This window comes from Prionailurus bengalensis, chromosome A2, assembly GCF_016509475.1.
Source record: "Prionailurus bengalensis isolate Pbe53 chromosome A2, Fcat_Pben_1.1_paternal_pri, whole genome shotgun sequence".
Taxonomy (NCBI): Eukaryota; Metazoa; Chordata; class Mammalia; order Carnivora; family Felidae; genus Prionailurus; species Prionailurus bengalensis.
Window position 1 is genome coordinate 112,605,231 of NC_057348.1, and position 18,809 is coordinate 112,624,039.

General features: G+C 34.0%; 1 protein-coding gene across 1 annotated transcript in view; it reads left to right on the forward strand.

Annotated features, from left to right (window-relative positions):
- Positions 1 to 18,809, forward strand: part of ABCB5 (ATP binding cassette subfamily B member 5) — a 116,363-nt gene that overhangs the window by 59,323 nt on the left and 38,231 nt on the right. The window contains exons 16-19 of the mRNA XM_043589061.1: positions 9,416 to 9,559; positions 10,472 to 10,576; positions 10,753 to 10,830; positions 15,038 to 15,121. Of these exons, the coding sequence (XP_043444996.1) occupies positions 9,416 to 9,559; positions 10,472 to 10,576; positions 10,753 to 10,830; positions 15,038 to 15,121 (411 nt within the window). The remainder of the gene's footprint in view (positions 1 to 9,415; positions 9,560 to 10,471; positions 10,577 to 10,752; positions 10,831 to 15,037; positions 15,122 to 18,809) is intronic.

An 18,809-nucleotide genomic window follows, 5' to 3' on the forward strand; every position in this document is an offset into this window, starting at 1 on the left:
TTGTTTAACCAACCCCCGCCTCTGGTACCACCAGTTTAAAAGTAGTTATTAGGGCACCAGGGTGGCTTCGTCGGTTAAGTGTCCAACTCTTGATTTCTGCTCAGGTCATGATCTCACAGTTTGTGAGTTTGAGCACTGACTGTGCACAGCCTGCTAGGGATTCTCTCTTGCTCTCTCTCTGCCCCTCTCCCACTCTCTCTCTCTCAAAATAAATAAATAAACTTTAAAAAAAAGTAGTTCTTATTAAACCAGCTCAAGTGAGCAGTCTCTAAATTCATGGGTCATTGAGTTGGATATTAAGGAATGTATTTCCTCAGAGTTTGGGGGAAAAGGGGGAATAGTCCCATACTAAACACAGCTATGAGCCCAACTAACAAAGCTTAAAAGCAAACCTGAAAGGGATCAAACTATTTCCAAGTAATTTAAATGTGTTCCAGTACAAAGCTCCATAATAAATATTTAAGAATTCAAAAATACCAGGGCACCTGGCTGGCTCAGTCAGTAGAGCATGCAACTCTTGATCTCGGCGTTGTAAGTTCAAGCCTCATGTTGGGTGCAGAGATTACTGAAAAAATAAAGTATTAAAAAAATGATAATTCAAACGTACCCAAGAAGTAAAATTTATAGTATTTGTCATCCAATCAAAAGTTACCAGCAAGTAAAGAAGCAAGAAAATAGTGCCCAAAATGAAGTAACTCAATCAATAGAAATAAACCCAGAAATGACACACTGGGTAGAATGAGTAGGAACATTAAACAGTTACTGTATTTCATATGTTCCCAAAGGAAGAGTAAAAAACATTTGAACAATGAAAATTTTTTCCAAATTTGGTGAGAACTAAAAACTACAGATCCAAAAAGCTTATTAAATTCCAAATACAAGAAATATAGGGTCCACTATGCCAAGGCACATCATAACCAAATTGCTTAAAACCTGCAATAAGGAGAAAAATTTTAAGGCAGCCAGAGAATATCAGCATAACATGTGGAAGGGGAAAAAATAAGAAAATCACAGACTTCTTATTAGACACAATGCAAGCCAGAAGACAATAGAGTAGTATCTTGAAAGTACTAAAAAGAAAAAAATCAAAATGCTACACAGTAAAATATTTTTCAAAAATAAGACAATGTACAGAATTTTTCAGGAAAAAAAGGCTAAAGTAATTTATCACCACCAGACCTACAGTACTAGAAATGTTAAAAGAAGGCCTTTAAGCAGAAAGAAAGTGATACCACATGGAAATCTGAATCTACACAAAGGAATAAAAAATATTCAAAATAGTAATAAATGGACTAATATAATAATAGTTAGTAATGATTAATAATTTTTTTAAGTAGTCTCCATGCCCAACATGAGACTTGAATTCATGACCCTGAGTTCAAGAGTCACATGCTTGGGGCACCTGGGCGGCTCAGTCAGTTAAGCGTCCAACTCTTGATTTCGGCTCAGGTCATAATCTCATGGTTTGTGGGACAGAGCCCTGCGTTGGCTCTGTGCAGACAGTGCAGACCTGCTTGGGATCCTCTCTCTCCCTCTCTCTCTGTCCCTCCCTCACTTGCATGCATGCACACGCACGCTGTCTCTCAAAATAAATAAACTTAAAAAAAGGTCACATCCTTTACTGAATGAGCCAGGCAGGCACCCCAATAATACTTTTGTAAGTGTATTTCAAAAATAACTTACTTTTTTAAGAAAAAAATAACATTGCAGTATAGGGTTTATTACAGAAGTATAAGTAAAAATTTGTAAAAACAGTATCCAAAAGACTAGGAGGGAGAAATGGAAATATTCTATTTTAAGGCTCCTAAGTGGTATGGAATATTACTTGAAGATAGACTGTGATGTTAATAGTTGTCAAAGTATATTTCAAAGCAATAAAATATTACCAGGGATAAAGAGGGGTTTTTTTCATAATTATATTAAAGGATCAATATATAAAAGAACCAAAAAGAGAATAAAAATTTATAGTTTTACCAGAGATTTCACTACTTCTCTTAAATATTGACGAAACAAGTAGACTAAAATTCAGCAGGGGTATAGATGACTTTAACAGCACTCTCAACCAGCTTGAACTAATGGACATTTATGGAAGACTCCACCTATCAACAGAAGAATACACATTCTTCTCAAATCCGTCTGAAACATTTATCAAGACAGACCATATTCTAAGCCATAACACAGGTCTCAATATGGTTTTAAAAATTCAAGTAATGCAATATATATTACTTCACCAAAGTGGAATTATATCAGAAATCAAGAGCAGAGGGACACCTGGCTGGCTCAGTTGGTAGAGCATGCGACTCTTGATCTTGGAATTGTAGGTTCAGGCTTCACGTTGGATGTAGAGATTACTTAAAAGTAAAATCTGAAGAGAAGAGAGAAGAGAAGAGAGAAGAGGAGAGAAGAGAAGAGAAGGGATCAAGCACAGAAGTGGACTGGAAATCTTGAAATATTTGGAAGCTAAGCAACTCACTTCTAAATAATGCATGGATCAAAGAAGAAATCAAAAGAGAAATTCCCAAGTATTTTGAGCTGAATGAAAATGATGCCAAACATAATTAAAATGTACCCTATAATCCAGCAATTGTACTACTGGGTATTTACCCAAGGAATACAAAAATACTAATTCAAAGGAATATATGCACCCCAATGTTTATAGCTGCATTGTCTACAATTGCCAATTTATGAAAACACTGCAATTGTACATTAGTAAATGAATACTACTATGAATACATACATATACATACAATGGAATATGACTCCTCTATAAAAAAGAATGCAATCTGCCTTTTGCAATGTCATGGATGGAGCTAGAGACTATTATGCCAAGTAAAATAAGTCAGAGAAAGACAAATTCCCGTATGATTTAAGAAATAAAACAAATGAGTAAAGGGGTGGGGGGGAAGGAAAGCAAGATAAAGAAAGGCAAACCAAAAAACAGACTCTTAACTATAGAGAACAAAGTGATGGTTACCAGACAGGAGATGGATGGGAGGTGGATTAAATAGGTGATGGAGATTAAGGCGTGCACTTGTCATGATGAGCACCAGGTGATGTATGGAAGTGTTGAGTCACTATAATGTACACCTGAAACTAATATTACACTATATATTAACTAACTGAAATTTAAATAAAAACTTTAAAAAAATAAAAATAACTCCAGTTTAAAAAAAATGTGAGATGAGGCTTAAAGTATTACTGAGAAAGAAATTTATACATAAAAAGAAAGATCTCAAATTAATAAACTTATGCCTTAAGAAACTAGAAGGAAGAAGGTAATTATAAAGAAAAAAGTTGGGGCACCTGGGTGGCTCAGTTGGCTAAGCATCCCATTCTTGATCTCAGCTCAGATCATGATGTCATGGTCATGAGACTGAGCCCCAAGTCGGGCTCTGCTCTGAGCATAGAGTCTGTTTTGAATTTTCTCTCCCCTGCTTTCTGCCCCTCACCCCACTTGCATGTGCTCTCACTCTCTCTCTCTCTCTCAAAATAAATTAACTTTTTTTTTAAATAAGAAAAAAAAATCAGTGAAATCCAAAACTGGTTATTTGAGAGCCTCAGTAAACTGAAAACCACTGGACTGACTGAACAATTTAAGAAAGAAGATACAAATTACCAATATCAAGAATGAGCATGGTAACATCACTACAAGTTCTACCTATATTAAAAGAATAATAGGGGTGTCTGGGTGGCTCAGTCATTTAAGCATCTGACTCTTGATTTCAGCTCAGGTCATGATCTAAGGGTTGTGAGAGTTCCTCTCTGATCATGGAGCCTGCTTAAGATTCTCTCTTTCCCATGGAGCCTGGGTGGCTCAGTTGGTTAAGCATCCAACTTCAGCTCAGGTCATGATCTCACAGTCTGTGAGTTCAAGCCCTGCATTGGGCTCTGTGCTGACAGCTCAGAGCCTGGAGCCTGCTTCAGATTCTGCGTCTGCCCCTCCCCTGTTCACACCTCTGTCTCTCTCTCTCTTTCTCTCAAAAGTAAATAAACATTAAAAAAAAATAGAAAAAAAAAGGAGAAAGATTCTCTTTCCCTCTCCTTCTGCCCCTCCCCAACTTACATGCATGCTCTCTCTCTCTCACATTCTCTCTCTCTCTCCCTCCTCTAAAGAATAAGATGATCTTATGAAAACATTTATGAAAATAAATCTTACAACTCAGATGAGATGGTCAAATTCTTTAAAAGACACAAACTACCAAAGCCCGCTCAAAAATAAATTAATAACTTAATCTTATATCTATTAAAAAGAAATTAAATTTGTAGTGAAAACCTTTCCTTAAAGAAAACTTCAGGCCTAATTGTCTTAACTGGTGAATTCTACCAAATAGAAAATTGAAGAGACAAATATTCTATGAGACCAATCTTCTATGAGGTTCTAAGAGATTCTCTCTTCTATGAGACCAATTCTATGAGACCAGTATTACTCTGGTATCAAAGTTAGACAAAGATGTTACAAGAAAATAAGTTTATAGATAAATTTACTTCATGAACATAGATGGAAAACTTACTAACAAAATTTTAGGAAGTCTAATCAACAATGTATAAAAAGAATACTATATCATCACCAACTAGGATTTATCTAAGGAGTACAAATATGGCCTAACATTAAGAAATTAATGTGATACTTCTTATTAAGAAAAAAATAATCATCTCAATCAATGTATAAAATTCAGTTGACAAAATGCACTGTCTATTCCTGATAACTCTCAGCAAACCAGGAATTAAAAGAAATTTTCTCAACCTGATAAAAGGCATAAACAACAAATCTATAGCTAACATCACTCTCAATAGTGAGGTAACTAAAATCAAGAACAAGGCAAGGATGTACACTCTCACCACTTCTATTCAACATTGTGCCACAAGTTCCAGCCTGTGCAATAAGGCCAGAAAATAAAAGGCATCCAAATAGGAAAGAAAGATAGAAAACTGTCTTTCTTCACAGACAACATGACTATCTATATAAATAATCCTATAGAATGCACCAAAAAGAAAGTACAAAAATCAAAAAATAGGAATTGAAATTTTAAAAATAATTTCATGTACAATATTGTCAAAAATATGAAATACTTAGGGATAAATTTGATAAAAGATTATAAGATCCATGCACTGAAATATATAAAATATTACTAAGAAAAATGAAAGGAGACCTAAATAAGTTGAGGAATATACTATGTACATAAATAAGAAGAGTCAATATCATTGAGGCATCTGTTCTCTCCAAATTGATCTATAGGTTCAAGGCAATACCAATCAATATTTCAGCAGGCTTTTTTGTAGAATTTGACAAACTGATTATAAATGAAAATTCAAAAGGATAAAATAATCAAAACAACTTTGAAAAAGAACAAAGTTGGAGAATTTGTACTACCTAATTCCAATTCTTAATAATACAGCTATATTAAAATAGATCAATAGAGCGGAATAGAGTTAAGAAATAAACCCACACACAGATGGTTAATTGTATTTAGACAAAAGTACAGTAAAGACAATTGAATAATTAATGTATGGTCTTTTCAAGAAATGATGCTATAGCTGTATCAACAATATACAAAATAATCATCTTCAATCCTTGTCTCAGATCACAGATTAAAATTAACTCAAAATGGATTACAGAATTTACTATAAAACCTAAAATTCAAAAACTTCCATAAGAAAATCCAGTAGGAAAACCTTAGCAAAGATTTCTTAGATGCAACACCAGAAGCACAATTCATAAAAGAGAAAAAAAAACATGATAAATTAGACTTCACCAAAATCAAGACCTTTGCTATTTGTAAAATGCTTTTAAGAGATGAAAAGATAGGCCATAATCTGAGAGAAAACATTTATAAGTCACATATCTAATAAAGGACTTGTGTCCAAAATATACAAAAACTCCCAAAGCACAATAATAAGAATACCAACAACCCAGTTGAAAAAATGGGCAAAAGGAGCATTTGGGTGGTTTAGTCAGTTGGGCGTCTGACTCTTGATTTCAGCTCTGGTCGTGATCCCAGGGTCATAGGATCGATCCCTGCATCAGGCTCCACATTAAGGCTTCGTGCTGAGTGTGGAGCCTGCTTGAGATTCTCTCTCTCTCCCGCTGCCCATCTCCCCTGCTCACTTTTTCCCTCTCTGGCTCTTAAAAAAAAATAAAAAAGAGAAAAGAAAAAGAAAAATGGGCAAAATATTTGAATAGACATTTTACCAAAGAAGATGTGCATATGGCAAACAAGCACACAAAAAGATGCCAAACATCATTAGTAATTAGAGAAGTGCAAATTAAACTCATAATTGAGATATCATGACACACCATTACAATGGTGGAAACTAAAAAGACTGACTCTAACAAGTGTTGGCAGTGATATGAAGCCAGAAGCATTCCATATTTTGCTAGTGGGAATACAAAATGGCAAACTCACTTTGGAAAACAGTTTGGCAATTTCTTAAAGAATTAAACATACATCTACTATCTGATCCAAGCATTCCTCTTCTAGGTATTTACCTGAAAGAAATTAAATCATGTGTCCACACAAAGTCTTGAATATGAATATTCATAGCAGTTTTACTTGTAATAGCCCAAAACTGGGAATGACCTAAATTCATATCAAGAGGTGACTGAATATATAAATTGTGGTATATTCATACAATAGAATACCATTCACCAATAAAAATAATGAAATGTTAATTTATTCAGTATTATGAATAAATCTCAAATCAATTATGTTGAGCAAAAGAAGCCAGAGGAAAAAAGAATACATACTGTATGATTTCATTTATATAAAATTTTAGGAAATGAAAAATAATATGTAGTAACAGCATGTCCGTGATTATAGGAGAAGAGGGTTGGCAGCTGAGAGGTGTGGGAGAGGGGGATTACAAAAGGCTGTAGGAAACTTCTAGAGGTAGTGGATATGTTCATTATCTTGACTGTGGTAATGGTTTCATGGGTGTGTAGTTATGTCTAAACTTACCAAGTTCTACATTTTAAACATATACAGCCTGTTATATGAAGACTATAATAACTCATTATAGCTCTAAAATACATGAAATTAGGGGTGCCTAGGTGGCTCCTTTGGTTGAGCATCCAACTCTTGATCTTGGCTCTGGTCATGATCTTACAGTTTGTGGATTTGAGCCCCATGTTGGGCTCTGTAGTGACAGTGCAGAACCTCCTTGGGCTTCTCTCTCTCCCTCTGTCTCTCTGCCTCTCTGTCTGTCTGTCTGTCTATCTCTCTCTCTCTCTGTCTTAAGATAAATAAATGAACTTATAAAAAATAAAATAAAATGTATGAAATTTAAAATTCTTTAGGAAGGTTTGTTTAACTTTTTAAAGCCCTTCTGTATCTCTTTACAAAATGCCTATAATTTCATATATTTTTATATCAGATTCTCTTAAAACATGTAATAACCTATAACATATTTACATAACATAGAAACTCATGATCTTACTTTCATTTTGTTCTTATCTTTATTCTTTTCTATCTTTATAACATTATTTCAGTAACACTCATTTAACCTGTTATTGTATATTTTTCAAAAGGTAAAAGATACATTATTCTGTAGGAGTGAGATAGCCCTCCTACATTTATTGTCTCTAATTTACTGGTATTATGTTCTGGCACACACTAAGTCTTAGTTTCATTGCAAAATGAGGCAATTTTATAAAGAATTTGACAGAAAATCTGTGCTCAGTGCTTGACAGAGTTGGTATGCAACTTTTTAAATTTCTGTATATTCTGAGGCACCTGGGGGGCTCAGTTGGGTAAGCATCCAACTTCAGCTCAGGTCATGATCTCACAGTTTATAAGTTCAAGCCCCCCATCAGGCTCTGTGCTGATAGCTGGAGCCTAGAGCCTGCTTCAAATTCTGTGTCTTCCTCTCTTTCTGCCTCTCCCCTGCTCACACTCTGTCTCTCTCTCTCAAAAATAAACATTAATTTTTTTTAATAAAAATTTTCAAAAAATAAAAAATGAAATGCATTTCTGTATATTGGACAGTCACCTAACTGAAAAGTGAGGCTTTTTGTGATGATGATCTTCAGAAAACTTGAGAAAGGAAATAGATTATTCAGTAACCCAATATAATTGTGGTTTACCCATCCTAAAAATAGACCATAAATACCTTAGAACTTTAAAAGTTCTATTGTTCAAACAAAAGAGTTTACATTATAGTTGCCAGACTAAGATTAACACAAGAATTACAGACTATTTTATAATCATTCCCGAAGAATTCTCCTGTTATTAGGTTCACAAATGTCATTACTTCTAGAGTGAATGCCAAGAGACAATTTTAACATATGAAATGCCTAGGGACACCTGGGTGGCTCAGTCAGGTAATTGTCCAACTTCAGCTCAGGTCATGATCTCACGGTTCGTGAGTTCAAGTCCTGCATCGGGTTCTGCGCTGACAGCACAGCTTTAGATTCTCTATCTTCTTCTCTCTGCCCCTCCCCAATTTGTGCTCTCTCTCATTAGGTGTCTCAAAAATAAGTAAACATAAAAACATTTTTTTTAATTAAAATAAAAAAGAAATGCCTAGTAGTTTGCTGTCTACTTTCCTATTCAAAATAATTACTCACTACAAAACCATAAGATATTTTAGATTTCTGAAATAAATCCACTATGCATGCTGGACAAGAGTAAGGAGAAATCATTATCATATTATTTATCCTCTGATCATTGTGACCGCTACCTCTCCACTGGGAGGGCTGACAGAATGGTTACTTGCATTGTGCTTTCTCTGTATAAAACCTAGGATTTTGCATCATATAATCCTTCTTCTATAATAATACTGAGTTAAGCTTAATTCTAAAAACAATCCAAGAAGATAGGAAATGATATCATCCCCCTTGGAAAGATGAGGAAACTGAGGCTTGGTAAGTTTAAGTGATATGCTCAGATATTGCAGCATTTTATTTACAAATGGGAACCCCAAAACAAGCTTTAAATTAAGATATTAGATAAATGTTTCTGTCAATAAGTCATGAAACTAGAAAACTTTCAAGCTTGAAATGCTAGCTAGTAAAATTCTTGCTTTCTGTCTTGCTTCATTTCTACCTAGATTTTTGTCTTATCTTAGGGTATAATATTCCATCTAGTTTAACAGGAATAAAGAAAATATGACTGTCATTTCTTCAGTGAGTCTTAGCTGTCAGAACTTGTGAGTTAATCTGTAATTTTTAAATGATAGTAACAGTGAAATACCAAAAGGATAAATTGCTCAGAGAGTCACTTTGGGATAAGATTCCTGTATGTGTTGAGGACATCAGGTAATATGGGTGGTGAAATTTTTCTAAGATATATTCTACTTTTACTCGTCTCCTAATTATATTTGATATTTTACATTATTGGTTCTGTTTAAGATTGGTTAACTTCTCTAGGTTCCATTACGCTCTCAAACTGAGGTTTTAACCAAAGTATTTTATTCATAGACAAGTCTTCCTGAAGTTTCTATGTTAAAAATTTTTAAATTAAACAAGTCTGAATGGCTTTCTGTGGTCCTGGGGACATTGGCTTCTATTCTAAATGGAGCTGTTCATCCAGTATTTTCCATCATCTTTGCAAAAATCATAACTGTAAGTAAAGCTAATTTGCAAATATTTTTAACAATTTTAAACAAAGTGTAGCCTGAGAGAGCAGACCTGATGTACTTTGACTCAGCAATGGGGAAATTGGGACTTGCGGTGGGTCACCCATAGTGTGGGATCCATGATAGGAAGGTTAACTAATGTTCTCAGGGGATAAGCCAGCCTCTATTGTGAAGTCTTGGCTGGGCCTTGTTGACTGGGCAATCAGTAAAGAAATTACTTTGTTTTCTAATTTTGACTCCACTGCCGTATCAGCATTCCAAAGCACTGAAGCAATAAAATAGACAAAGACGACTACTCTTCTTTCAACTAGTCCAAACAATGGCCATTTTTTATTACCAGTCAGCTCACGAGGGAGAGGAAATAACAAGAGCTTGGGATTGTGCTGAGGGACTCAGGAGAGTTGCTGGATTCAAGGACTGAGCCACGTTGTCTTCAGTCCCAGATTTGCACAGCTATGCTGTGTCAACATAGATGCCAATATATGTATAATTACTAATTATAGGAACAATTTCTAGGGACATGTATAAAGACCTCACACTGCAGGTTAATACCTTAAATAAAATAATATTAAGAAACCTAAGTTATTAGCAGTTAATAGAAATAGTAATTCAAACAAACTGGTAGTTTCTTTGAAAATATACTGTGATAATCTCATTGTCTGATCTCATATTTACATAGCCTAAGTGAGAAAATTGACAGCAAATCATTTTTTTATCATATGTAATGAATGTAGTGAATAGAATAATGGTGCAGTTCTTTTCCCCAGGAAATGTATATATAATCTTTTTCTTATGTTGAAATCCAGTCAAAAATTCCTGATGGATAAACGTTTTAGTTTTTTCTCTTTCTTTTGTATTTTCTTCCAATAACCTGAATAAAAAATCTGTTTTTTCTCAGATGTTTGAAAATGATGATAAAACCACATTAAAGCATGATTCAGAGATGTATTCCATGATATTTGTCATTTTGGGTGTTATTTGCTTTGTCAGTTATTTCATTCAGGTAAGCTTTTAATGAATTAAACAAGTTTGAACATGAGTACTTTTTATGTCATCCTCTCTGAGTTGAAAATAACAACAAAATATAATAAAGTATAAATAAGTAAATATAGTAATTAAATGTTACAAAGAAATAGAAAAAAGAGTTAAGAATAAATATACCTTTCTTTTGTTTTCCAGGGATTATTTTATGGCAGAGCAGGGGAAATTTTAACCATGAGATTAAGACATTTGGCATTTAAAGCCATGTTATATCAGGTCAGTGTTTCATTTATCTTATTTAAAATGTGTTCTTAAATATTCTTGTAGTTTTTCAAGTCAATTTCTTCACATAATCTTTCCTTTGATCCTTTGAAAGCGTGCTTTTTGTGCTCCCATCAACACCTGACATTAGAATTCTTAGTTTATTTTTCTAATAGAAGCAAGTCCAAAATTGTTATGTTTGAAAATACAACTTACAGAAAACAATATTTAGAGTCCATTCCTTTTTCCTTGCGTTTATCTTGACAAATCTTTTTTTTTAAATGGATAATGTAGTGTACTAGGATCAGATTGAAAGACCAAATGAAAACTGAAAAGAAGAATTAAGAGCTACAGTATATTGGGGAACATCTTTTAAAAGGAGGAGTTAATTCCTCTAGTTATCATCCATGTGCACTGCTTAAGTTTCCTCACTCCCCACTTCTGAAAGCAGTCAGTCTCTCTGTCCTCATCAGAAGAGTCCTGAATTCAGGTAGCAGTCCAGCTGGCGGGTTGGCCTGCCATATATAGATGATCAGTCATACCTGTGAAATAACTAAAAATAGGTAGATCAAGTAGTAATCTTGAGAAGTGAGTCTTAGTGGCAAATGGCAGGAATGTCTCAGATTGGCACTTCTAAAATTCTTTCAGGAGGCTGAGATGTATTGGGTTCCCTGAAAGCCGGTAATCATTTGGAGCCCTTCATCATACTTTCTGTCACCAGAGCTCCCTGTGCAAGAGCAAATAGCTTCCTGCCAAGTTCATTTCTTGTCAGAAATAGAATTACTGTCACACCAGCTGAGTTGTCAAAACCAGTTTTTACCTCTTGTGACTTTTAGCAGTAGCGCTCAGAGGACTGCCGCGTAACAAAATGCCCAGGCCTTTGTGCTCTTGGGAAACTACAAGATACAAAATTCAACCCCACTAGTGCAAGGTTTCCCATAGCAACTTGATGCTCTGAAGAGGTTGATGCCTGACATTCTGGTCAAAGGCCTATCAGAGATAATTGGAGACTCTCCTTAAGCCAGAAAAAAATCTATTTGAGGGATTATAAAACCAGTGAATGCCTGCACAACTCACTCAAGCTATACTTGTACTTTAATTTTTTTTTTTACTTCTGAACATTTTATGTCTTTACCTCAAATCTTTGAAATAAGGTGGAATTTTTATTAGCTAATTAAAATTTCATACTTATTGACAGTTTCTGCTCATTTTTGTTTTTCTTTATGAGTTTATATGTTTCCATATTCAAGGAAATTTATTTTTAATTTCTAGGGATTTTCGACAGTGTTCTCTGAATGTCTGAATGTTTTGAACAAAAGAATATATAACTTAACCAAACATTACTTTGAACTGCCTTTCTAGAGATTCAGTGTGCTTTTGGGAGAAGAGTCTCAAGTCCAGCACCCAGTTTAATTAGTGGTTATTGTTAATCCAGTATCTTGATGGTTAATACTAGACATTAATCCTCTTCTTAATGTTAGTCATGTGAATAGCTGGATAGTAACACTCTAGGCTAAAGTAGCTTCTGCCCATAAGAAGCCCCCAGTTTTTAAGCCGAAAACTCTGGTCCTGCAAAAATACACACAAAGACACACACAGAAACTCTGCACTGTTCATCAGATGTTATTATATTCCCCCATAAATTCAACTCAGCCCCTTCCAGCTGATTGTTTGTTTTCCCTCTGTATCCTTCAGCATTCTTTTTTGTTTCTTGTCTTTGCTTTCTTAAAATGGAGGGGGAACAATAGGATATTTGGCCTTTTCTTTATAAATATCTTCCCCATTTCAGTTTTGTCTATAGTAAGGGGTGCTCCCAATGTGCAGTTTAGCCTAACTCTTATTACCTGTGTTGTTGTCCTAAGGCTTTCTAAGGCTTAAAAAGCATGCTGAGACTTGTGTTGTTTTTATAACTAGTTTGGAACCTCATTTGAGGTAGAAGTATTTATGGAATCAGGTGTGGTCTTTTTATAGGTATAAAATCTGTATTTTATTTGATTAGTTGACATCCTTCCACTTGAAAAGAATGTTCTAAGTGTTGCTGACTTCAATGGTTGTAAATAATTCATTGTTCAAAGCTAAATTTATATTTCCTAATGATAAATATTGACCTGTAGATCTGTTGGGTTTGTGAACAGATACGTATTTTTGCCTGTTTCTCTTTACATTAGATTGGCTAGGGCTTCTTTGGGGGGTCTTTAAATCATGAGATGATAGAATTAATGGTAAGCACTAAGGGATCTCAAAAAGCTACTTCCAAAAGCTTTTGAGGTATTAAGTCCTGACACAGGAGAAACAGGTAATGAAACTCAACTGTAATGCTTCAGTTCAGTGGGAGATAGAACAGGATAGTTGAATAAAACCTCTGGCATTTGGTTGCATAGGTTCAAATCCTGGCCTTAGCACTTGCCAGCTATGTGGCCTTGGGCAAGTTATTTAATCTCTCAGTACCTCGGTTTCCTCATTTATAAAATATGGATATTCATAGTATCTACCTCATACAGTTATGATGATGATTGAGAAAATACATACCAAATGTGTAGGCATCATAGTGTTATTGTATTTTTTACTTCTAGTGTATTACTGACAGGGAAAAAAATGGATTTACTACTATCAAAAAACCTGATAGCCTTACTTACAATCATTTTACCATCAGAAAAAGAGAAAGCAAGCCAAATTTTATTTGACACCAGCTATGTTCCAGAAACTCTTAAATGTTTTAGCACATATGGCATATGCTGGAATACAGTGCCTAGAGTACACAATACTGACTTGTTGGAAAGTAATTTTGGACATTTTGCTGATTGAAGATCAGATAATGACTAAGACTAGTCACATATATATACTATACCTAGTGTGTTATAGGAAGACACTCTAGGATCAAGAAGTAATATTCCATAATAAATTATCTTTCTACATTTTTACTTTATATTGTATCTAAAAATTCTTTGTGTGTTCCATACCGTGTTTAAATAAAGAAATAATTAGAAAATGTAAAGTTTATCTTAATTTTTTTTTAGTATAACAATAAAAAAAACAGGTAATGTCTTCCAGTTCAAGAATGCTATAGTTATTATCATTGCTGATGTATGTTCACAATATGTTAGGCTCATGAGTGGGGCTGTGTTTTCAAAGGGACAATTGGTAGTGCAGATTGTGATTTCTGTAGGATGCCCTTTTGGGCATCTTGGACCCTCAACTCTTTGGGACAGCTTCCCAATGCAAGGGCTTACAGAGTAGTGCTGTCATGCTGGGGTTGTGCCCACCCTTGCTCTTGTCATATTCCTCCATGGGAACTTTCTTCTCACATAACTGTATGATTAATGCACAGCCTTCTATCTGTTATGCTTCTTTTTCCTTAGTTGCCTGAAACATGTAACCTGGGTGTCAGGGCTCTGGCTGCGCTGTAAGCCAACAATTCTTTGGATTTTCACTTACTAAAAATAAGTCATTTTTCAGAGACAGGCTCCATATGATTTTAATCCACAAGAGATCTAAGTGGTTTGAGTAAGTGGGAGGAAACATTCAATAGCTAATAAAAGGAAATCAGAATGCCTCAGGTTGAGAACTGCTAAGAAGTGCTATCTCTATTTGCTGTTGAAAATGAAATTGGCTATAATGTTATGCTTTTATTGCTTGTATTTTTGACCTATCTCCTTCAGATTGCATGCTTCTTGGCCACAGGGGTTTTACATCAGCCTCTTTGCCTCTTTAGCCTCTCGCAATGCCCAGTGGTTATAGGATCTCAGGAGTAATATGAAGTATCAGGGAAAATCTTGCCTAAGTGGGTCCTAAAGAGGAGATAGACTTTTTATCATTAATCAGTTTAGATAGAGAGCTTTGGAAATATTTCTAAATCATGTTGTGCATTACCTTTTTAAGTAGTCTGCTCTTCACTGAAATTACAACTTACTTAGTGGTTCAAAATGACCATTTTTGATGTTGATTATTATACAGTACTGTAGCATTGGTAATGGTTCCAAGATATTGGGCTTACATTCTTCATTTTGTATCTAAGTATAGATCTTTGTGAAGTAAGAAACAAAAGTCATTTGATCCATACTATTTATAAGAATTAAATACCTGTATGTGAGGGAGAAGGTAAATGCCTTCTGACTTAGAGCAGAATCATAAATCAGAGAACAATCTTTTTGATAACAATGTTTGTTTTGCTTTGTTTTGTCTTGTTTTTGATAACCATATATTAATTCTCCTTTTTCTCTAGGATATTTCCTGGTTTGATGATAAGGAAAACAGCACAGGAGCCTTGACAACAATATTAGCCATGGATATAGCACAAATCCAAGGAGTATGTACATTGTTTTTATTTTTAAATGGAGTGTGTATTCTGTGTGTATGTGTACACACATACATACCTGTACACACACATGTGTCAGTGCGTATTTGTGAGCTATACTAAGATTACCCACATCTTTAAGGGGACCAGGCAAGTCTCAAGACTAACTGGGAGCTCTCAATAAAGGAAAGAGGGAAACCTTTCAGTTCTGGATATTTTTAACAAAACAAAACAAAAAAAAAAGATTTCATTGAATCACTACATTGTATACCTGAAACTAATAATAACATTGTATGTCAACTATATATATTCATATAAAAAATAGGAAAAAAGGGGGAAAAAAAGATTTAGCAATTGTAATAGGATAACCAGAGGACTAAAGAAGATACTACAAATGTTAGAGAAAAGAGCTCTGAATTAAATAGTAAGACTAGAAAAAGTAACAAAATGAAAACACACACACACAATTTAGAAGTTTTAATAAAAGAAGAAAGTGTAGTTTTTCCTTCTAAGGGTAGATTTGTATTACCAAATAATAGAACAAGTTGGTTACAGTTAATATTCATGTGCATCCATAATGGTTTGCAAAACTAATGTTTTGATGTAGAAAGAGTTCAAGAAGAAAAGTGGCATCATCTTTTTTTTTTTTCTGAACTCTTTTTCATTATTTGGAAGACAATGCCCTAAATTTATTAGATAGAATTTAAATTTTAAAATAGGGGCGCCTGGGTGGCTCAGTCAGTTAATCACCTGGGTGGCTGAGGTCATGATCTCCTGGTTCATGGGTTCGAGCCCTGCATGGGGCCCTGTGTGACAGCGCAGAGCCTGGAGTCTGCTTCAGATTCTATGTCTCCCTCTCTCTCTGCCCCTCCCCTGCTCGTTCTCTGTCGTTCTCTGTCTCTCAAAAATAAATAAACGTTAAAAAAAATTTTAATTTTTTTAAATAAGGCTAAGGAATCAATTTTACTCGCATAAGTGGAAAAAATCATGAATAATATTCACTTAATAGTTATGTAAGGAGCGTAGCATTAATCTTACATAGCATAATAGAATGACAATTTCTATGTTTAGGAATTGTAGGGTTCACATATTAGGCAGAAATATCCCTATAATTCCAGTAGAATCCCCATTCCACAAAATTTGCCATTTTTTTTCTTTTTCTTTACTGTGCTCTTTTTTTCTTACTATCTATCATTCAACATTTTTACAATCCCAGTGAAATTCTGCTAGCAGCCATATTTTATATATATTATATAATCTCTTTTAGCAAGTATTTGCTTCAGCCAAAAGAACAAATTAGAACTGAAAGACCAACATTACTTTCCTTACATTCATTAGTTGTTTTTAACAAATAGTGTTGTCTTTCATTGAGAAAAATTAATGAAAACATTTGTCAGCCTGATTGCTTACAAGCATCTGACTAATTCTGTTTAATCACTGGAAACTTTCTTGTTCCAATTTGTAAATATTGGTCTCATAATAATTTCTGGGCAAGTAAGACCATTTGCATTGAATAAAAAGTAATAGCTAAAGAATAAATGATTGAATTACTGATGGCAGATTTTAAAGCTGTTGAATTTAGAAAGCAGAATAAGAAAAGAAGTTTTGTAAGAGTAAGTCTATGTCTACTACCATGTAATTAATTCACACAAACACTTGCTTTGCAATATAAAGGTAGGTTCATATCTAACTTGAATGGATACTCTTTCTGCAGAAGGAAGAATTATTTACCAATCCTGTTTATCTACTATGTATTTTCTCACAAACACACACTAGACTAGAGATGAATTAGGAAATAATTATTCGGGGTCATATTTCCTATTGTATCAATTTAAGGCATATTCCATTTCAGTTTCTTCATCATGTAATTTCAGTTAAATTTTATTTTATCATACATATTAGCATAAGTGTCCACAAACTAGCTCCTTAATAATAGTAAATATTATTTTGTAACCTTTACTAATGGCCAAAAATATATACACCCTTAGCCATTTTTAGAAACTCTGGTACTTTGAGAGTCATGAGAAAAACATGTTAGTAAAATAAATTCATGGAACAACATGATTCCTGAAATAGTTTACTGAATACAACCAATTTAACTGATATTATTTCAGCCCAAGGTTATGGCTTATTGCCATACATCTGTCAACAGACTATTTTCTGTGTAACATATAGTGTTATTAAAGGTACAAAGCCATTTTAGATTCCTTGGGAATCTAGGTTCCACAAAATTACAAGGTATTATTTCTGTATATTTTAGCAACCCCTTTTCATCACCCAAAAGTGTTACCTCATTTTTGTCCACAAGAAAGTGTGTTATTCATGCCACAATGTGCACTTGATATACCACTGACAGATACAATGTTAGTTCCAAGAATTCTTCTCATCAGAACTATAATTATATAGCCCCAAGAAATCATAAAAACTTCATTTATTAATTCCAAGAACCAGATGAATTGATTAGGTAGAACTAGAATATCATTCCCTGGACAGGGGTGACCTCATTTCCTGATTTAACTTTTTGACATAGGAAGTATATAAAAACAGTTTGATATTTTTTGTGATTCAAAAAATGTTAGCAATCATCAAAATGACTTTACCATAGTATAACATTGGCAAGTAATTGTTGTTTTGCCTTACCATTCTAGGTTGAATTCATTAAGAAACATTACCAAGTCTACAGCAAAAGCTAATATCCAAAGCCAGAGTGGTTAAAGGTAGTTCTTGTAAAGGAAAATTTCAGTCTCAACCCTGAACTCAAAATATTTCAGTGAAACCTTATCATTGCTAAACCCTCAATCTGTTGTGTGGTAAGACAAGTCAAGATATTCATCTTCCATATTTCACAAAAATAGAAATAAAAATAGTTAAATCTATAAGAGTAAATGAACTTCACCATTGACCATACTGGTCCAATAAAGTGTGATGTTATTTTCCACAAAATACCTGCTGATAAACAATACAGGAAATAAACTTAGGCTTTAAACATCTTACATTTTCACAGTTTGTAAATTTGTCCAACTAAGCTTTTTTTTTCTACTCTATAAATCTTACCACCATCAGTTGTAATATATCTTAGTAGATTCCACTTCAGTTTATACTGACTTCATTTTTTCTTAACTTCTTTGAAAATATTATCACCTGTAGTTGCTCCACACAGACCATTCATAGTAACAAATTTTTTAGTCACTTCAAACTCAGCATTGGCTCCTGATTTACCAGTACCAGTACCAGTAACATATGTCAACTCATCAAGAGCCAGGGAAAACTATTCAAAAAAGCTACCTGGTTTTTTATTGCTGTTGGTGTTGCTGCAGTGTTGTCTACTTTTTGAGCAACTGTTCTTACCAAAAGGTTAATCATCATCTGATAATAGGTTTAAGCTCACTAAACACATTTCTTCCTCTGCTGCAATTAAACATGATTTAATTAACTCATTATCCATAACTGATTTTCTTTGCTTAACTAATGAATGAGCCACTCAGAAACTTACTTTGGTGTCAGCTTCATTTTCACTTTTCAGTTTTATGAAGAAATTCTACTGAAATCAGATATTCCACTTAAAATTTTCCAAATTTTCTGAATGTTGGTTTCTTGTGAGTTAAGAATATAATGATGAGTGCTTCATCTGAAAATGTTGACCTATTTTATATATTTTTAGTACTATGTAGTACTTTATAGCATAATAAAAACAACACTG